General features: G+C 43.2%; 1 protein-coding gene across 1 annotated transcript in view; it reads left to right on the forward strand.

Moving 5' to 3' along the window:
* LOC140201991 (WD repeat-containing protein 64-like) overlaps positions 1-22,423 on the forward strand; it is a 126,949-nt gene that overhangs the window by 28,353 nt on the left and 76,173 nt on the right. The window contains exons 5-9 of the mRNA XM_072266858.1: positions 5,287-5,397; positions 10,867-11,075; positions 13,331-13,471; positions 15,721-15,800; positions 18,806-18,945. Of these exons, the coding sequence (XP_072122959.1) occupies positions 5,287-5,397; positions 10,867-11,075; positions 13,331-13,471; positions 15,721-15,800; positions 18,806-18,945 (681 nt within the window). The remainder of the gene's footprint in view (positions 1-5,286; positions 5,398-10,866; positions 11,076-13,330; positions 13,472-15,720; positions 15,801-18,805; positions 18,946-22,423) is intronic.

A 22,423-nucleotide genomic window follows, 5' to 3' on the forward strand; every position in this document is an offset into this window, starting at 1 on the left:
TTGGATCAGGCATGATGAAAAGGGGACCAGACTCGATGGTCTAAATGGTCTAATTCTGCTCCTACATCTTACGGTCTTAAGGTCTTACCTGGAAACTGCAGCATTGGATGGATGTGGCTTCATCATCAATAACCCTCCAATGGAACCTTCAACTGAGTCAAAGGACCCAGACTTGAGCAGTTAGGATGCAAGTTTAGGGAAAGTTGAAGAACAAGCTTAGAAGATTGATGGGGAGAATGTTCAGACTGGTAGTTTGGGTGGTGTTATGGACAGTTTGAGGGTGAGGTAGGTGTTGTAATAAGGCAGAATTATTAAACTGGCAGAATGAATTATGTTCAGGTTATGATGTGTTTCTGGTTTCAGGACACCCCTTTTTTTGTTGCTATTTTTGTGTGATTTTGATCGGTGCAGACCAGCCCTAGGGCCTGTCGATAACAAAGACACAGCAGTGGGTTAGGTTGAACTGAATATGCCTGGATTCTTTTGATAACTGCGGTTTGGTGTTTTTATAGTCTGTGATTTTTGCTCTTTTTTGCCGTTTGGACGATTTGTTCATTTTTTCAATGCATTGGGAGTTTGATTTTTTTTTTTGAACCAGCTTCACGATTTTCTTTGTTTCATGGCAGTCTATGGGAAGACGAATCACAGGGCTGTATACTGCGTAATACTTAGATAATAAATATACTCTGAATCTTTGAATCTTAGAAATACGGGATCAGGTCATGTCTTGAAACTAGAGAAATTATAGGGAAGAAGACTGGCATGTCTATGCTCATGACTTGGGCTATTAGGTGTCAGGGGTTCAGAAGTGAGTGTGGGTGAGTGGCGGCTGTCACTGGAAGTTGGGAGGAAAGAGAGGTATCACACACTGACCTGTCAAGCATCCAAATCTGTCACTGCACTTGGTTGAACCTGTTGTCAGGACCCACTTGAGACATCATCCCCTGAAGGAACTTTTCATGGGGAATGATAGTGGGAGAAATCTAGTTTAGGTGCAAGGGTGACTGACGCATAAAACTGCCCGGATGAATTTCACTTGCATAACACTGATGTTTGGCTGAAACATAATCTGGTGTGTTCTAGAGAAGGTGGATGTACAGAGATTGCTTCTTGGTGTGGGAGAATCTAAAACTAGAGGTGCTCATTTAAAAATAAGGATCGTCCACTTAAAAAAGAAAAAAAGGTGACATATTTTGATTTTCTCTGAGAATTGTAATTCTGACCATTGAGTAGTGGCGCATCCAGACTTAAGGCAATGGAGCTTTCTTGATCAGCAAACAAGGAAAGCATTTCCACAGATAAATTGAATTGTGGAGTTGAGATCACAATAATATCAAATACTTGAAAGGCAGAATGCAGTAAGTACTCACATAACAAAGTTTATCAGAAAGAAAAAAATATATACTGAATGGTTTTCTGGTAGAAGTGAAGATAAGACTGTCTCTGTTCACCATTTCAACAAGTGATGTGGACTCCCTGGACTCAGAAACTCTATACAAAGCAACACACACAAAATGCTAGAGGAACTCAGCAGGTCAGGCAACATCTATGAAAATGAATAAACAGTTGATATTTTGAGCCGAGACCCTTCTTCAGGACTGATGTTGAAGGGGGATGACACCAGGATAAAAAGGTGGAGGAAGGGAAGGAGAACAGCTAGAAGGTAATAGGTGAAGCCAGGTTGGTAGGAAAGATGAAGCGCTGGAGAGGAAGGAATCTAATAGGAGAAAGGGAAGGAGGAAGGGATCCAGGGGGAAGTAGCAGGCAGGTGAGAAGCCGTAAAAGGCCAGATTGGGGAATAGAAGGAGGGGGAAACTGGAAAGAGAAATTGATACTCATGCCATCAGGTTGGAGAATATAACATGTTGCTCCTCCACCCTAAAGGCGGCCTCATCTTGGCACAAGAGACCATGGACCAACATGTCAGAATGGGAAAAGGAATCAGAATTAAAAGGTTTGGCCACCAGAAAGTTCTGCTTTTGTCAAATGGAGAGGAGGTGCCCAACGAAGCGGTTCCCCCAATTTATGATGGGTCTCTCCAGTGTAGAGGAGGCCACATCAAGTGCACCAGACACAATAGATGACCCCAGCACGTTCACAGGTGAAGTGTTACCTCACCTGGAAGGACCGTTTGGGGCCCTGAATGGAGGTGAGGGAGATTGGGAATGGGCAGGTGTAGCATTTAGGCTGCTTGTAGGGATAAGTGCAGAAAGGGAGATTAGTGGGGAGGGACGAATGGAAAAAGGAATCATCAAGCAAGCAATCTCTGGAGAAGGCGGGGGAGGTAAAGATATGTTTAGTGGTAGTATCCCTACAAGCAGGCATTATAAGAAAATGCAAAGCAGTTATACCTCCCTATACTGCCAGTTGGGATGGGCAATTGAACATGTGGGGAATGGACAATATAGATACACCATGAAGAGTGCTAAATTAGTTAAGGATGCAGTCTGCTAATGATGTCAAAAATAGCTTGAGACACATTCTGGCAGCAGCCCTTTAATTGATGTGTTCAGTGAGATAGGAATCCCCAAACTTCAAACATTTTAAAGTTTAAATTATTAATTCCTCATCCTGGCCTCTGCAGCATTTTCTGGTTTTCTAATTCTCTCTGGTTTCTTTGGGGACACTATTTCCATTATGTTCAACACAGAAACAACGCCTGCATTACTTCATATGTTACTAATGTAGGAAGATGTTAGCTTTTTTTTTAAGATCTATTGGATTACAAGCGTCGGAAAGTTCTTGCAAAATGACTTACGGATAACCAATAATTAAAATTTTAAATGTGGCAATCTGGAAATCATTTTGATTGCAGTTTCCAATTTCGTTTACAGATGAATCTTCAAACATATACCAGAACTGGTGTGAGTATCCCATTCTCCCAAATAGGTGAAATGTGACAGCTATGAGTGTAGTAAAGGTATATTGAGGACCTAAGTACAAATTCTTGAAAAAGAGAAAATTCAGGAGTACTAATAAAAGGAATGATCTCAATAACTTGCTGGATACGAGGGAATGCATCACTTCTGCTGGCAGCTCATTCCATAATCTCATGAAGAAGTTTCCCCTCATGTTTCCCCTAAACTTTCTACCTTTCACCCTTAACCCATGAGCTCCACTTGTAGTCCTGCTCATCCTCAGTGGAAAAAGCCTGCTTGCGCTTAGCCTATCTATACCCCCATAATTTTGTATACCTCTATTAAATCTACTCTCAATCTTCTACATTCCAAGGAATGAAGTCCTATCGTATTCAATCTTTCCATATAATTCAGGTCCTCCAGACCCAGGTTATGAGGAAATATTGAATTAGTTAGAACTTTATTCCTTGGAATGTAGAATTTGGAAGACTGAGTTCAAGAGCCACAGGTAATGTTATAAAGTTCAAAAGTTCAAAGTAAATTTATTATCAAAGTACATATATATCACTTTCTTATGAACATGCTCAGTAAATACAAAGATACAATAATAATAAATGAATAAATAAGCAATAGATATCGAGAACATGAAATGAAGAATTCTTGAATTCTTGAATTGAAGTCCATAGGTTGTGGGAACAGTTCAGTGATGGAGTGATTGAAGTTGAGAGAAGTGATCCCCTCTGGTTCAAGAGCCTGATGGTTGAAGGGTAATAACTGTTCCAAAACTTGCTCCTGTGGGTCCTCATGCTCCTGTATCTCCTTCCTGATGGCAGCAGTGAGAAGAGAGCATGGCCTAGATGGTGGGGTTTCTTGATGATGATTGTAGATGTGCTCAATGGTGGGGAGGGCTAGACCCATGATGGACTGGGCTGTATCTATTACTTTTTGTATGATAGATATATATATAGAGAGAGAGAGAGGTTCGTTAAAGTTTCTGTTGACATGCTAATTCTTTGCATTCTTCTGAGGAAGTAGAGGTGCTGTGTGCTTCCTTGTAATGGCACTTACGTGCTGAACACAGGACAAACCCTCTGAAATGATAATGCCAAGGTATTTAAAGTTACTGACCCCCTCCATCTCTGATTCTCCAATGAGGACAGGCTCATGAACCTCCAGTTTCCTCCTCCTGTAGTCAATAATCAGCTCCTTGGTCTTGCTGATATTGAGTTGTTGTGGCACCACTCGGCCAGAATTTCAGTCTCCCTCCTATATGCTGATTCATCACCGGCTTTCATTCAGCTGATGATGGTGGTGTCATCAGCAAACTTAAATATGGCATTGGGCCTGTGGTTTGCCTCACAGTTATAAGTATAAAGTAAGTCGAGCATGGGGCTAAGCACACAGCCATGTGGTACACCTGTGATGATGGTGATCGTGGAGGTGATATTGTTGACAATCCAAATTGACTGGGATCTGCAAGTGAGGAAATCAAGGATCCAGTTGCACAAAGGTATTCAGGCCTAGGTGTTGGAGCTTATTGATTAGTTTTGAGGGAATTATAGTATTGAATGCCAAGCTGTAGTTAATGAAGTGCATCCTGATATATGCATCTTCACTGCTCAGATGTTCTGGAGTTGAATGAAGAATCAATGAAGTGGCATCTGCTGGCGACCTGTAATGACAATAGGCAACTTGGAGCAGATCTAAGTCACTCCTCAGACAGGAATTGATATGTTTCATCACCAACCTTTCAAAGCACTTCATCACAGTGGGTGTAAGTGCCTCTGGATGGTACTCATTGAGTTTGATAAAACGCTGGTTAGACCGCACTTGGAGTATTGTGTTTAGTTCTGCTTGCCTCATTGTAAGAAGATTATGAAAGCTTGGTTGAGGGTGCAGAGGAGATTTACCAGGATGCTCCCTGGACTGGCGAATACATCTTATGAGGAAAGGTTGTGCAAGCTAGGGCTTTTCTCTTTGGAGAGAAGGAAATTGAAAAGCAATAAATAAAGGAATGTAAAATTATGAAAGCCAAAGACAGAGTGTGGAACCAGTGCTTCTTTTCATTGGACAGCAATGGTGAACACCATTTAGAGGAGGTTTTGGAAGTAGATTTTTTACACAGAGAGTGATAGGTTGCTGGATTGCACTGCCAGGGAGAGAGATAGAAACTGATAGCACTATATCAGGAGCTGTTAGAGACACTTAGATATTCATGAGGATGAATAAAGTGGAGGGTAATTGGCAGCTTAAGAGGGAAGGGTTGGATTGATTGGGAAGTAGTTTTTTACAGGACAATACAACGTCATGGGCCGAAGGGGTCTGTATTACGCAGTCCTCTTCTATGTTCACAGGAGTGACAAACATTATGCAAAATCTTGTTAATCATTGTTTATAGTTGTGTTAATTAACTATTACTTTTACCTAGGATACTTCCCCAGTGTCCGGCTGTGATTACCTTAGCCAGTTAAAACGAATCGTAACAGTCACTGAAAAGAGTGTTATTGTCTGGGATCATAAACCAAAGAGTAAAAATCAGGTAAGCCTGCTTATCTTGCCCTCTGGAAATTAGATACTGGAAATGTTCTCGGAAATTACAGCTCTTCATGGTATTGTGAAAACTTCATTAAACAAAGATGTGATTTATCCAAATATTCTTGCATTTATGCTAACTGCAATCACAATCATTCATTCCATCATCTGACGACTTCTTCCTGATCTTTTCCCAGTATTTTAGATTTTTCTTTTGAAAAGTTTGTCCCTTTTTCACACTAGTTGAGAGTCCTTAGAGATAAAGTGTACAGGATGATTCTCAATATTCTAAAAGCAAAAAAGAATAGATATTGGAAATGTAAACTGATAATATGAGTTTAAAATATTGTCTTTTTCCTTCTCTGTGCACCACTTTTATTTCATATTGTCATTATTTTGGGAAAAATGTGTAAACATAAGAACAAGCCAGCTCTTAGATTTCTTATCTTCAGCTAACAGCGAGGAAAAACGGGAACCTGTTGAACTGATGGCAGGAAAGTTTAATAGGCTTGCAAATCATAAAGGTATAATGCAATTTCTGCAATTATAGAATCATAAAGTGCAAAAGCAGAGGATCAGGCACTTCAGCCCATCTAGTCCTGATCTTCTGACCTGATATTCTGCCAAGTCCATTTACTGCACCTAGACCATATCCATAAGACTATAGGACAGAGGAGAAGAATTAGGCCACTTGGCCGATTGAGGCTGCTCCAGCATTGCATCATGACTGATTTATTATCCCAATTCTCTTGCCTTCTCCCCATCACCTTTGATGCATTGACTAATCAAGAACCTATCAACCTCTGCTTTAAATATGCTCAAAGACTTGGTCTCCACAGTAACTGTGGCAATGCGTTCCACAGATTCATCACCATCTGGCTGAAGAAATTCCTTCTCATCTCTGTCCTAAATGGATATCCCTCTATTCGGAGGAAGTGCATCTGGTCCGAGATTCCCCACTACAGGAAGTATTCTCTCCAGATCCACTCTTCATAGGCCTTTCAATATTTGATAGGTTTCAACGAGATCCTCCTTCAATCTTCTAAACTCCAGCAAGTACAGGCCTAGAGTCATCAAATACTCTTTATACATTAAACAGTTCATTCCTGGAACCGTTCTCATGAACCTCTTCTGGACCCTCTCCAATGCCATCACATCTTTTCTTAGATAAGGGGCCCAAAACTACTCACAACACTTCAAGTGTGGTCTGACCAATGCCTCATAAAGCCTCAGCATCACATCCTTGCTCTTGTATTCTAGTACAGCTTTCCCCCGCCGTCCGAAGGTAGAGCGTTCCTATGAAACGGTTCATAAGCCGGAATGTCGTAAAGCGAAGAAGCAGTTACCATTTATTTATATGGGAAAATTTTGTGAGCATTCGCAGACCCAAAAATAACCTACCAAATCATGCCAAATAACACATAAAATCTAAAATAACAGTAACATATAGTAAAAGCAGGAATGATATGATAAATACACTGCCTATATAAAGTAGAAATACTTTTCCACAATCATTACTGAACTGCTCTCCGTAGCAAAAATCTCACGCAAGCGCTGTTGGCAAAAACACTCTCTCCAGTAACCTTTAAACTATGAGGCTGCCAAATCATACCAAATAACACGTAAAAATACACAGCTGATATAAAGTAGAAATAATGTATGTACAGTGTAGTATCACTTACAGGAATCGGGAAGACAGCTTGCCGAGCACATTGATGATGATGTGTGAGACTGAGTCGTCGGAGTTTGGGTGGTGCAGTGGCCCCCACCCTCCGGGCAGCGAACTGATACCAATCCGCGAAGCATGCAATGGCACAGCGGTAGCAGGGAGGCACACAGCACATCTTTAAGGAAAAAGCAGAAACAAATATGCTAATTAATTAGCTGCCACCCGGCATGTAATTGTCGGTCCAGATCAGAGGCGATTGCTGATTGCATCGCCTCTGATCTGGGCCGACAATTACGTCCTGGGCGGCATCTAATTAATTAGCAAGTTTATTTCAGCTTTTTCCTTAAAGACGTGCTGAGTGCCTCCCGGCTACTGCTGCACTCTCCGCGAATCAGCATCTGTCCGCGGCCTGGGGGTTGGGGTGGTGGGACACTGGGGTGTCATTTCATCGTCGATCAGGGCAGGCAGCTCATCTTCTCCTATGACTGCCCGCCTTGATGTTGAAGGTTGAGGTTCGTCATCTGCTGTGGCTGATATGCTGTGGCTTGACTGCTGAGCCTCGCGCACTTTTCTATCATATAGTTCTTTGTAAGCCATCTTGCAAATATGCCCTAAAGCTACGTACTCTTTCAAAATTAAAGTTGTACTTTATCATTACTCACTCGGTTTCAACTGTTATCCTTTCCTCTTCCAATTGCATCAGCTCTTCATCTATCAGTTCTTGATGATGGGATGCCAAAACCTCTTCAACATCATCTTTGTCAACTTCCACAAGCCAAACTCACTTTGTCCTTACTTCGTTCACCACGATCAAAACGCTTAATTATGTCTAGTTTTACGCTAAGTGTAACACCTTTACGAGCTCTTTTAGGCTTTTCCGATACCTTAGAACTCATCTTGCAAATGGCTGCTCACAGGCATGTGTTTAAGCAATGCCGGCTAGAATGCAGTTCCGAATCCGGGGGAGAACGGCTGCTCAGGGCGTGCGCTGATTTTTTTCTGCGCACTGCCTTTCTTCATAACAGTGAAAACACCTTCTGTTAGCGAAAACAGGGAGCTAATGTAGGTCTTTCGTAACAGTGAGGTTTCGTAAAGCGAACGTTCGAAAAGTGGGGGACACCTGTATTCTTGAAATGAAAACCATAAAAGCATGAGAGATAGGAGTAGAATTAGTCCATTTGGCCCATAGACTCTGCTCCCTTTTTCATCATGGCTGATCCAGTTTTCCTCTCAGCCCCAATCTCCTGCCTTCTCGCCGTATCCCTTCATGCCCTGAACAATCAAGAATCTATCAACCTCTGCCTTAAATATACATCCAAACTTGGCCTCCACAGCTGCCTGTGGCAAAGAATTCCACAGGTTCACCACTCTCTGGCTAAAGAAATCCTTCCTCATCTCCAGTCTAAAAGGACACCCTCTGTTCTGAGGCTGTGTCCTCTGGTCTTACACTCTCCCACCACAGGAATTACCCTCTTCACATCCACTCTTTCAAGGCCTTTCACCACTCGATAGGTTTCAACTAGGTCACCTCTCCTTCTTCAGAAATTTGAGTGAATACAGGTCCAGAGCCATCAAATGATTTGAAAAGCCATTCCTTTGAAAACTCTCCAGTTTCAGCATGTCTGTTCTAAGATAAGGGGCCAAAAACTGCCCAGAATACTCCAAGTGAGGCCTCACCAGTGCTTTATATCGTCTCAAAATTGCATCCTCACTTTTACATTCTATTCCTCTTGAAATGAATGGTAACATTGTGGCGACCCACTTTCTGGCACACACGAACCGGCTCACAACAGCGCGCGCAGGCAGAGGCAAAAAAGGCGCCAGGCCATCTTCACCAGCAGGGGAAAAATCCCGCGCGCAGAAAGGGTCTGGGAATATGCATTCCCCACAGCAGTCCCGCCCCAGGGAGGGCGGGAACAGGAAGGCTTTAAAGCGGGCCGTGAAGTTTGAATAAATCTCTTTCATCGCAACTCTAACTCACCAACTCCGTGTGGTTATTCTAGCGCTGTGTGTAGCACACCGCTACAATTGGTGACCCCGACGGCCCAAACGATATTTGGACCAGAGATGACCGACGCTGCATCTGTTCACGCAGTTTTGTTAAAACTGCCAAGCTTCTGGACGCTGCGATCCCAATTATGGTTCGAACAAGCAGAAGCACAATTCCACATTCGGCAGATAACCTCGGAGTCCACTCGCTACTACTACGTGCTGAGCTCACTCGACCAGGAGACAGCTGCACAAGTTGAGGAGTTTATACAGTCGCCCCCGGAGGACGGCAAATACACAGCATTCAAAGCCCTGCTCATAAGGACTTTCGGACTCTCACGGCGTGAACGAGCACACCGCTTAATGCACCTGGATGGTTTGGGAGACAGGCCGTCATCAGCATTAATGAATGAGATGCTAGCCCTGGCTGAAGGACACAAACCCTGCCTCATGTTTGAGCAGACGTTCCTAGAGCAACTGCCCGAGGACATATGCTTGCTGCTGTCCGACGCAGATTTCAGCAACCCCCGGGAGGTGGCGGCCCGAGCAGATGTGCTGTGGAATGCAAGGAAGGAGAGAGGGGCGTCCGTCGCACAGATCACCAAGCCATGTGCCCAACGACAGACCAGACCAGGCCCGGCAGCAGAGCCTACAAAACCCAGCGACGGGAGTGAGGAGCCCAACGAACAGTGGTGTTTCTACCACCAGCGGTGGGGCGCAGAGGCCCGCCACTGCAGACCACCCTGCAAATTCCCGAGAAACGCCAGGGCCAGCCGCCGCTGATGGCTACGGCGGCTGGCCATCAGGACAGCCTCCTGTACGTCTGGGACAAGCAGTCGGGACGCTGCTTTTTGGTTGATACCGGAGCGGAGATCAGCGTCTTACCTCCAACGAGTTACGACACCCGCAACAGAGAACCGGGACCCACCCTGAGGACCGCAAATGGCAGCACAATACGAACCTACAGCACCCGCACGGTGTGGCTACAGTTCAGCTCCAGCCGATTCACGTGGGACTTCACACTGGCCGCCGTGGCCCAACCACTCCTGGGGGTGGATTTTCTACGAGCCCACAGCCTGCTGGTCGACCTGCAAGGGAAGCGATTAGTTCACACCAAGACTTTTCAAACGTTCTCCCTGGGTGAAGCACAGTTGCCAGCCCCACACCTGGACTCCATCACGCTGTCCGACAGCAAATTCACCAGGATTCACAAACTGTAGCATGTGAACATAAACGTAACAGCAGTATTGTGGAATGCTAATGTAATATGCTTCCATGTGACTTGCTGTCACAGCATTTGTGAGCAAAAAATGCAAGTCCTTGAAAAAACAATATTACCTTGAATAGGAAAGAAATGAGAAGTGAGGACTACAGCAGCAATTATGGGCCATCATAGAAATATTACCCTTTTCTTCTTTGCAACATTTATATGGCCTCCATATACATAATGAATTGGCCAATTGGCCTCTGTGTGTGTGTGTGTGTGTATGTGTGTGTGTGTGTGTTTTATATGTAAAACAAACAAACACACACACACACACACACACACACACACACACACACACACACACAGAGGCCATATTTAATTGGGTATATTTAAAGTGGAAATTGATTGGTTGATTGGTTCTTGATTAGCCAAGGTATAGTAGGTATGGGGAGAAAGCAAGAGAACAGGATTAAGAGGATAATAAATCAGCCATGACGGAATGGCAGAGCAGATCCAATAGACTGTATTGCCTAATTCTGCTCCAAAGCCTTAAGGTCTTGTATAAAAAAAATCCAAAGCAACTTTAACTGAAATTGGCATTCTTTTGACAGACTAATTTCATTACCATTAAACCCATGCAAAATATTATGCTTTGCATCTGTGCGGTGATCCAGCCTGAGAACACAGGTGAAGATTACATGTTGATTGGTGATGATGCTGGTTTTGTGAGCCTATTAATTCTGGGAAATGAAGATCTCCAGAAATCCAAGGAGGGTAACGCCTTGCAATCCCAGGTTCTGGAACCACGACTTCTCCGTCGGTAGGTTGTCATGAGAGTTTTAATGGTTTTGTTTCTCTTTGGAAAAGTAGTGGGTTAATAATGGTTTAGTCTGACAACTGCTAAAGTTAAGAACACTGTGGGAAGCTAGAGAAGAGACTGCCAGAGTCCTAGCTGATAAATGTGCATCATCATTAACCACAGGTTGAAGTGCCAGAAGATATTAGAGTGGTTGATGCTGTGCCTTTGTTTTAAAAATGGGTGTAAAACAAAAACCTGGGAGATATAGACCAGTAAGCTAACATTTCTGATAGGTAAGTTACTGGAGAAGTTTCTCAGAGTGAGTGAGAGAGAGAGAGATATTAAAGAAATTAGCTTTATTAGTCACATGCATATGAATACATACAGAGAAGTGCGTCATTTGTGTCAAATTAGATCAGCAAGAATTGTGCTGGAGGCAGCCTGCAAGTTGTTAAGACCATAAGATATAAGATCAGAATTGGGCCATTTGACCCATCGAGCCTGCTCTGCCATTTCATCATAGCTGATTCATTTCCCCCTCAGTCACAAGCTCCTGTCATCTCCTCGTATCCCTTCATGCCCTGACTAATCAAGAACCTATCAACCTCTGCCTTAAGTCTACCCCATGACTTGGCCTCCACAATGATCTGTGGCAACAAATCCCACGGATTGACCACCATGCTATGTTGCCAAGCTTCCTGTGCCAACATAACATGCCCACAACTTACTAACCATAACCGTACATCTTTGGAATGTGGGAATAAACCGGAATACCAGGAGAAACCCCATGCTGTCACAGGGAGTATGTACAAACTCCTTACAGTGGCGGCAATTGAACCACAATTGATGATTGCTGGGGCTGTAAAGCAATTGTGCTAACCACTATGTTACCATGCTATACTAGCATTTGGAACGATGGGATCTGATTAGGGATAGTCAACACTGCTTTGCACATGTCTTTATGGCCTGGGAAATGACAATAGAGTTTAACTTGGATAGGTGAAAAATTGTAACCTTTTTTTGGAAGATAAATCCCAGTAGGACTTAACACAGTAAATTGTAGGGCCTTCAGGAGTGTTAGAGAACAAAAGGACCTAAGTGTACAAGTACATAGCCTTTTAAAAGTGGTATCACAAGTAGGTTGGTTGTGTGGTGAAGAAGACTTTTGGCATGCTAGACCTGATTAGCCAGGGTATTGTGTAGAGAAGTTATGTTGCAGTAACATTGGTAATAATATCTCCTCCTCACTGACAATCTACAGTGGCGTACCTCAGGGATGTGTGTTTGGTCCACTGCTCTACTTCGCTATACCTATGACTGTGTGGCTAGGCACAGCTCAAATGCCATCTATAAGTTTGCTGATGATACAACAATTGTTGGCAAAATCTCAGATGGTGACGAAAGTGTATACAGCAAGATATACCACCTAGTTGAATGGCTTTGCAGCAACAAGCTTACACTCAATGCCAGTAAGTCCATTTAAGCCGGAAAGAGTGCGGAAAAGATTTACAAGGAAGTTGCTACAATTCAAGGGACAGAGTTAAGGGGAGACATTGTGCAGTTTGGGACTTAATTCATTGGAGTGCTGGTCACAGGTAGAGTGGATGCACACAGTCACTTTCTTAGGTTAGGGAATCAAGAACTGGACGGTGTAGGTTTAAGTAAGAGAGCAGAAATTTAATAGGAACCTAGGGGGTAGCTTTTTCATGCAGAGGGTGATATGGTATAATCTGCGAGAGAAAGTTGTAGAGGTAGGCACATTAATAACATTTAAAAAGCACTTGGGCAGGTACATACAGTATGTAGGAAAGGTTGAGACTGATATTGGCCAAATGCAGGCAAGTAGAAACAGTTTAGGTGGGCATCTTGGTTGGCGTGGACCAGGGGGTGTGGAATGGCTTTTTTTCTGACTGTATAACTTTATGACTATTATTGATTAAATCAAATATTGATCAGTAATTAATACCATGATTTGGAATTTACCAACCCCTTCTGTCAAATGTCACCAATAAAGTTAAATAATTTCTAAGTTTGTTGAGAGCATCTCATGGAGTCAGTAAGTTAATGGTTCAGGTCAAAGACCATTTGGCAGAAGTCAACAGGTCTTAACAAGAACTCGTCACATCACAATACAGCACTCCCGTGGCGCTGGAGTGTCAGTCAGGAATTTGGAAATGCACGTGAACCCACATTCTTCTAACCTTGATCCATGTTCAGCATAATACGCCATCATTGATAAGACACAGAATATCATTTTCTATTGTTTATTTTTTCAGTCCTATTTTACGACGGAAACTGCATCATGAGTGGGTATTGAGGGTGAAATATTTTCCACATTTGAACTCTTTTGTGAGCTGCTCTTCGGACAGTGTAAACTCAGTGGTGCTGGATGACATACGCAAGTTAGGAGACTGTCAGTAAGTTACATATGTTATATGAACAAAGCTGTACATTTGTTCCATTAAATTCTTCTTTATTTTTCTGTTGTGTCTTCCCTCTCTTTCTCCTGCAGCTGTTCTGGGAAATTATGTGTGCACAACAATATTCAGTGACCAATCACAAAAAAACATTTGAACTATTTATAGGCCTTTATTAGTCAAAATTGATAAAATTATTATTTTGTTATTTTATGTTGTAACAACACATTTGCATCCATATGTTAAACCTTTCAGAGGATTTGTTTTTGCTCCTCAGTCTATATTTAATCCTTTATTCTGTACTCAAGTGTCTTTCAAAACTGGAAACGATCCGGGCAAGCTTTAAGCAGGCATAAACACAAGAGAGTCTGCAAATGCTGGAAATACAGAGTAACACGTGCAAAATGCTGGAGGAACTCAGCAGGTCAGGCAGCATCTATGGATAGGAAAAACAGATGACGTTTTAGGCCGAAACCCTTTCTCAAGTCCAGCATTTTGTATGTGTTACTTTAAACAGAGAGTTGGTAAAACATAGTAATATTGAGGCCTAGTTGCCCTCATCATATGATTTTCAGCTTGTGAGAAGAACATGCTATGATAGCTATATCTACTGCAGACTAGAGTGTGTCTGTTTGCAGACTGAGGGCTAGAGGACCTTGCACAGGCCTTCTAATTCCTTTGCATTGGTAACTATGGGCCAGAACAATGAAGAGACCTTGGATCCCAGACAGCCACAGTCTTTATATTTAAAAAATATAAAACACGTTGTCTTTCAAATGAAGTGAACCTGGTTACTCAACTCAGTTTATCAGACACCCTCCTTCCTGACCTGATTGACATTGAGGTCAGAAGAAAGCTGATCTGTACACTACATCCTGCAGATAGTTCTCAGTGGAACTACTGGCTAGCAAAGCTGATCGAGTCCATCAGCTCCTTTGAGCCGTCACTAGTCCATGTTTTGTGAGATCAGCTTTCAGTGGCCCATGTTATGTGCATGTTCGTTGTTGCAGCTCCTCAGTCAGCCTCACTGCCAGTCCCAAAAAAGTTCCTTTCCTTTCCCGTACTCTCTCATTGGTAACAGCAGAAACAAAAAAGTTAGGATGGGCTAAGTTGGTTTTGGTGGGAACTTAAACCACAGGAGAAAGAGAGAGTGAAAGAATTAAAGGATGAAGGAGGAAATTCCAAAACCAACAGTTTAAGTTACTGAGGCACTAGGGACTTTGTGGGTGTGAAGTTAAACAGGGATTTGCAAATGGTTAGAATAGAATAGTGCTATGAATACTTTGGGCATTGGTGGGACTAGGAGGTTACCAAATGGTAGAAGGAAGTGACTCCCAGTGGCCATCCATTTTAATTCTACTTCCCATTCCCATTCTGATATGTCTATCCATGCCCCCTCCACTGTCGTGATGAGGCCACACTTAGTTTGGAGGAACAACACCTTACATTCTGTTTGGGTAGCCTCCAACCTGATGGCATGAACATTAATTTCTCAAACTTCTGGTAATGCCCCCCACCCCTCCTTCACCATTTCCTTTCCCCTTTCCCCTCTCTCACTTTATCTCTTTGCCCACCCATCACCTCCCCGGTGCTCCTCCCCTCCCCCTTTCCTTTCTTCCATGGCCTTCTTTCTCTTTCACCAATCAACTTCCCACCTCTTTACTTCATCCTTCCCCCTCTAGGTTTCACCTATGACTTTGTGTTTCTCTCTCCTCTCTACCACAACCTTTTAAACCTACTCCTCAGCTTTTTTTTTTCTCCAGTTCTGCCGAAGGGTTTCAGCCTGAAACGTCAACTGTACTTTTTTCCTAGATGTTGCCTGACCTGCTGAGTTCTTCCACCATTTTGTGTGTGTTGCTCAGATTTCCAGCATCTACAGACTTTCTGCTGTTTGTGATAGGAAATGACTTTGCCAGATGAAACAGTAAGAAACCTGTCAGCAAGACAGAAATGTATCCTATGGAATATTGACAGTAGCCTGTCAATGGCATTGTGGAATATTGACAGCAGGCTCTGTTGCAGTTCTGAATAGCTGGCCAAAGTGAGGATTTATGAAAATCTGAAGTACGACTATAAGCCACATTCAAGATAACAGATACAGAACTTGGATGACATAAAGATTGAGTGTACATTTATGAACTGATGAATTCCCTCAACTGCAAGCATGATTCTACTAAGATTTTACTATTGCTTTGCATGTCTTGTGTAACATATTCTTGCATTGACCTATTCCTTATCTTCAAATGTAGGCCAATTAGAACGCTGTCCGTTCCACGAGGTGTTAATGCGTTTGATTATTGCGTGAAAGCAAATACATTTGTTACTGGCGGTATGTCACAAAATTGGAATACTTGGAATATTTCAGAATTTCTATCTTGTTTCAACAGTATGTTGGTGAATAGATAAATTGTGTTTGATCAAAGGGTATGCGCACAATTAACTACATAATCAGTTAATTTCGGCTTGAAATGTGTGACAAAAATTGCAGTCCTAATTTGCAAACTGTTTCCAACTATAAGTAGTACTAATCATGTAAATTGCTCCTTTTGAGTCATATTATAAGCCTGCAAGTTCTTTACTATTGTCAGTTTAGTTGTACGTGATTAGGGTTAAGGAATGATGATAATGCTCATAACACTAAAAATAGAAATGCTTCACTCTTGTTCCAAAGCATTCTGTTACCCACTGTGATTTGCTGTTTCTCCATGGCATTCTAATGACCTGTCAGCTTGGGAGTTAAGTAGAGGATTGTTGAAGAATGAATGACTGAGGTTATGGCTGCTGGTATTAAACCAAGATAGGGAAGAAAGGCAAAAAGGGACTCTTCCTCACCTTCTTAATGTACACTTGTAACCAAGCCAATCCCATGAACATTTTGCAGTACTTTGTAAGCCATTGAAAATCATGACTGCACTGTCAGATTCCGAGTGATGGGATGACTTTCATTTCATTCCTGATTCTCACATGAGCTGTGTAAGTATGCAGGTAGAGAAAATAATTAGACAGGCAATAAAAATGTTTTCCTTTTTAAGGAGATGGAATACACAAGTAAGGAATTTTATAAATCTCTGGTGAGATGATAACTGGAACACAAGAGTTCAGTATTAGTCTATGTATCAAAGCAATTGATCATTGAGACACAAAAGACTGCAGGTGCTGAAACCTAGAGCAACAAACACTCTGCTGGAGGAACTCAATGCATCAAGCAACATCTGTGGGAGGAAAGGAATTGTTGATGTTTCAGTTTGAAACCCTGCATCAGGTTATACTTGGAATTTTTGTGGGGTAAATTCATTAGATAGATTTTTTGGATGAGCAATTTCCTAGTGAGGTGATATTATGTTATACTGCAGCAGTGTGGAGGAAGGTGATCTACTGACTGTCAAAGGTAGATGTTCAGAAGCTGCTTCTTCAGGCTGAGAAACTCAGAACTAGGAGTCACGGCCCTAAATCTGAGATGAGGATAAACTTGAAAATGCAGATGGTTAGAACTTCTTAAGTCTCAATCACAGAGTCCAGAGGCTACCCAATCATTTCAATATTTTCAAGGCTGGTATCTTTGTGCATTGAGCAGTATGGGATATAGTAGGCCAGTGGACTTGAAGTTCAGGATCATGAAAGCCATGTTCTAATTGGAAGGCGTTGGAGTTCAGAATTTATCATTCCATGCAGCATGAGAATGGTGACATCCTGCTCCAAAATGTAGAAGTCTGGTCTATATGTTGAAATGTTGTGTGCAGGTTTCAGTTTCATCTACAGTGGAGAAAATACAGCAAGAGTTCAACATGTTGATTCTGAGAAAGAAGAGATATTAAGTAGACTAAGCTGTTACTCTTGAGATTAAAAGAATGAGAGGCTATCAGATTGAAATGTACGATATTCTTAGGAGAGTGGTAGATTTGATGAATCCCGGCTTTGTTGTCTAGAATCAAGGATCATGGTCTCACCAGAGGGATTGTTCACTGAGATGAGCAGACATTTCTTCACAAAAAAGGTATCAATCTTTTTGTAATTCTCAACCCAGGAGAGCTTTCAAGGCGGGTATGAAGTTAAAGAATTTGGGTTTAGTGCAGGGAAGTACAGTTGAAATAAAAAAATAAGCTATAATCTCGTTGAAAGGCAAAGCAGGCTGGAGAGGTCACATGAGGATAGCAGAGTAACATTATAAGGCTGTGAGCCCCAGTACCTGGGTTACTCATTTAAGTTCTTACGTTGTTCAGCAACTGTCATCTGTACTTCTAGTCTGGAACATTGTACTTGAACTCCAAGGACACCCATATCACTCAAAAAAATGAGATTGCTTTATTGATTAAGAAGAGCACTTCTGTGCTTAAAAGTTCAGCTTTGATTGTGAGCTTAGGTATTTGTTAGTAAAACAAATTTAGCGAGTTTTTGTTTCATGCGCACACAACATGCTAGAGGAAATCAGCAAGTCAGGCAGCATCTATGAAAATAAATAGTGAATGTTTCTGCCCGAGAGCCTTCATTAGGACTAGAATGTAAGGGGAAGATGGCAGAATAAAAAGTTGAGGGGAGGGGAAGGAGGGAAAACTAGAAGAAGAAATCTGATAGGAGAGGAGAGTGGACCATGGGAGACAGGGAAGGAGGAGGAAGAGGAGGTGGCAGGCAATTGAGGAGAAGAGACAAGAGGCCAGTGTGGGGAATAGAAGAGGGAAGGGAGAGGGGAAAATGAAAGGAGACAATAATATTACTGTAAGGAGAAATCTATGTTCATGCCATCAGGGTGGAGGCTGCTGAGATGGAATAAAAGGTTTTGCTCCTCCTCCCTGAGAGAAGTCTTATCATAGAAAAAGAAGAAGAAGAGGCCATGGTTCAAAATGTCAGAATGGGAATTGGGATAAGAATTAAAATGGTTGACCACCAGGAAATTCCGCTTTTGGTGGATGTGTGAAAGTGTTCAACAAAAATACAAACTGCATGTATTAACTTTATTTGAAATGTTAACTTCCCGAATACTTTAAAAAATAAATAATAATATATAATATTTTTTTAAAAAATACAATTTTTATCTGTTAAATATTTCATGTGCTGTATGTGACATATGTATTCTGTTTTGCACCTTGGTCCCTGAGCTATATGCACGTATCCAGTTGAATGACAATCAATTTGAACTTGTACTTAAAATAAGGAGTAGGACACTCATTTACCGATGTGGAATTGGGAACTCAACATCAAGAGTGCTCTGCTGTACCATCCCAGACCTCTAGTTTCAAGTTTCTGTGATCAGAATTTCCCTTTAGGGTCTTGGCAGGAAGGATTTACACTCAAATGTGAAATATTCCAGAAATTAACCATCTCTTATTTCATGTCCAGGAGAAGATAAAATTGTTCGACTTTGGAACCCTAATATGTTCTCCAAGCCAAAGGCATTGTTGATTGGCCACAACTGTATCATTACTGAGGTTGCAATTAATGAAGCAGATCAACACATCATTAGCCTCTCAACTGAAGGGGTAAGTGATGGTTGCATGGTATTTCCTTTTCCAAAGTTTACCATCCATTCTCTCAGTCAGTACACAAGTAGAACAAATGAATGTCTGTCACTGATAGTGGGCCGTTCTCTTTCATTGTGTCAGCAATGCCTCGCTAAATAGCATACTTGTCTCTGAGTCATACAGCAATAAGTCAAGACCCTCCCAGATACATGCAGCCGATATTTTGTTGCCGTGTTGAAGGAACGTGGAACTGTACAATTCTCAGATAGACTAATTGAGAGTCTTTTGCATCTGGTCAGTGTTTATTTTCAAAGAAAGCAAGCTAGCAGCTATAATTCATTAGGAATTTGAGGAAATTTGGTTTGTCACCCAAAACACTCAAAAACTTCTATAGATGTACAATGGAGAGCATTCTGACAGGCTGCATCACTGTCTGGTATGGAAGGGCTACTGCACAGCACCGAAAGAAGCTACAGAAAGTTGTAAAATTAGTCAGCTCCATCTTGGGTACCAGCCTCCATCGTATCCAAGACATCTTCAAGGAGTGGTGTCTCAGAAAGGCAACATTCTTAAGGACCCCCATCACCCAGGGCATTCCCTCTTCTCATTGTACTGTTAGGAAGGAGGTAGTTCATCCATCGTCGCCGATGAAGACCTTGACACCAGTAGTCACTTTGAAACTGGATGCTGTGTGTCCGAAGGTGACTGGTCAGGCCAACTCGGGCATGGAATGTCCTGGCACATGTTGGGCAGACATGCGTAGGCACTGCAGTTGTTGCACTGGTGGCTCTGGACTTGCGCAGCTCGCGCTTATGTTGTGCTTCAGAAATGCACCTTGCTTCGTAAGCTTGACAGCCCTTGTGGATGAGGCCGCGCCAGGTAGGGCGGTTTTGTGCGAGCATTTCCCAGGGGGTCGTGTCTATGTCAAATGACTTCAGGGAGGCTTTTAGTGTGTCTTTGTAACGTTTCTTCTGTCCTCCATGTGAGCGTCTTCCAGCAGAGAGTTCCCCAAAAGGGAGCTGCTTGGGTATGCGCTCGTCCGGCATGCGGATGACATGACCTGCCCAGCAGTGTGTGGACTGATGGTGAACTTGCTCTAGAGAGAACTTCAGTGTCTGGTACTTTGTCTCGCCATCTGATGCTTAATATTCTGCGAAGACAAGTCATGTGGAAATGGTTGAGCTGTCTTGCATGCCTTTGACACACAGTCCACGTTTCACAGGCATACAGGAGGGTAGTGAGTACCACGGCTCTGTAGACCTTCAGTTTTGTTGCTGGGCTGATTCCTCGACGTTCCCATACAGTGGAGCGCAGTCTACCGAAAGCAGAACTTGCCTTTGCTATTCTGCAGTTAACTTATGTATCAATAGTCACTGCTTGGGAGAGGGTGCTGCCAAGGTAAGTAAACTGCCTGTAGTTTCTGTCCTTTGACTGTGATTTTGGGTTCTGTGTACGGTGCACGAGGGGCAGGCTGTGCATGACTTCGGTCTTTTTGATGTTGATGGTGAGTCCAAAGTTGTGACAAGCCGTGGAGAATTTGTCCGTATGGACTTGTATCTCTGGCTCTGAGCCAGCATACAGGGCGCAGTCATCGGCAAAGAGGAGGTCTCTCAGAACAGTCTCCTTCATTTCGTAATAGCTTGAAGTCTCCTCAGGTTGAAGAGCTTCCTATCCACTCTGTACTTGAGGCTGACTCTAGCATCACTGTCCTGGCAGGCATCATTCAGCAATGCAGAAAACACCATGCTGAACTGTGTGGGTGCGAGCACACAGCCCTGTTTGATGCCATTGGTGACTGGGAACGCCTCAGAGGATTCTCCACCATCCGGCACTCTGGCCATCATGGAACTGGCGTACTATCTGAATGACTTTGGCGGGGCAGCTGAACTTTGACATGATCCTCCACAGGCCTTGTCAGCAGAGAGCATCGAAGGCTTTTGTGAGGTCGACAGAAGTTGTGTAGAGTTCGCGATTCTGCTCCTGACACTTCTCCTGAAGTTGACGTGCGGCAAAAATCATTTCAATAGTCCCACGACCTTTGCGAAAGCCACACTGTGACTCTGGCAGCAGGCCCAGCTCCAGATGAGTGACCAGACGATTTAGCAGGACTCTTGCAAGGGCTTTTCCTGCAATGGAGAGCAGCGAGATTCCTCAGCGGTTGTCGCATACTTGTCGATTGCCCTTCCTCTTGTAGAGGTGTACGGTGGATGCATCTTTGAGTTCCTGAGGAATGGATCTTTGCTTCAAAAAAGACTGGAACAACTCAGTGAGCTTCTCTATAAGTACAGGACCACCGCCTTTGTAGATCTCTGCAGGTATGGCATCTGCCCCTGGGGCTTTGCCACTGGATAGCTGGCTGACAGCTTCCGTGACTTCGGCTGCTACTGGTGGGTCATCCATGGCGCTGTTGATGTCGACCTGGGGAATCCTGTCTATCGCCTCATCGTTAATAGATGACGGTCGGTTGAGGACGGCTTCAAAGTGTTCAGCCCATCTCTGCAGGATCTGAGCCTTCTCTGTAATGAGAGTTGTACCATCTATGCTCAGGAGGGGGGAGCTCCCAAGAGACTGAAGTCCGTAGAGAGTGTTGAGGGCTTCATAGAATCGTTTCAAGTCATTTCTGTCAGAGTATCCCTGTATTTCATCTCCCTTGGCACTCAGCCAGGCATCTTGCATTTTATGCAGTTTATTCTGGACTGTCCTGCGAGCACTGGTAAAGGCGTTTTTCTTGGCAGCTGATGATGGGTCGTTCTGATGGGCACGATGAAGGCAGTGCTTTTCAACAAGTAGAGTTTATATCTCCTCATCATTCTCAACTGCTGCTTGCGGGTAGAGAGCCCAAGCATCTTCAGTGCAGATGAATGGAATGATCCCAGTCGTCCACAGCACTGTCTGCAAGGTGTAGGTCAGCAAGCTTGGTTTCTAAATCTTCAGCCATTGCTGAAGCAATGCTGGAGTTCTTCAGCCTGGCCACATTGGTTCTTTTCATAGCCTTACTTCCTTGTGGTCGCCTCTTGGGTCTGATGTGGAGCTTCATTTTGGAGACAATGAGCCTATGATCTGTCCAGCAGACTAGCAAGTTTCCAAACAAGGTGACTCCTGATGGTGAATCCAACTCCAGCATCACGACGATCATCGCTGCCGCGACTGCTCCAGAAAAAAGTGTATTTGCCTCCAGTTTCAGTCAGCTGACCTATGTTGGCAAGACGAGTCTCACTCGGGGCTGATATGTCAATGTTGTATCTTGCAAGCTCTCTGGCAACTAAGGCTGTTCTTCTCTCTGGTCTGTTTGCTGTAGGGTTGTTCAATAGTGTGTACACATTCCAAGTGCCAATGGTGAGCAGTGTCACTTTGCGTTTTGTTGTGTTTGATTGACCGCCAAGATAGGATCCCCACCAGCCACGGTAAACTGGTCAGGGTGTAATGAAGCAGGCAATGTTTAGGGCACCTTTTCTAGCCTCTTCCTCATGCTACGGAGGTGATCAGTGCGTTCCTA

This window comes from Mobula birostris, chromosome 8, assembly GCF_030028105.1.
Source record: "Mobula birostris isolate sMobBir1 chromosome 8, sMobBir1.hap1, whole genome shotgun sequence".
Lineage (NCBI taxonomy): Eukaryota > Metazoa > Chordata > Chondrichthyes > Myliobatiformes > Myliobatidae > Mobula > Mobula birostris.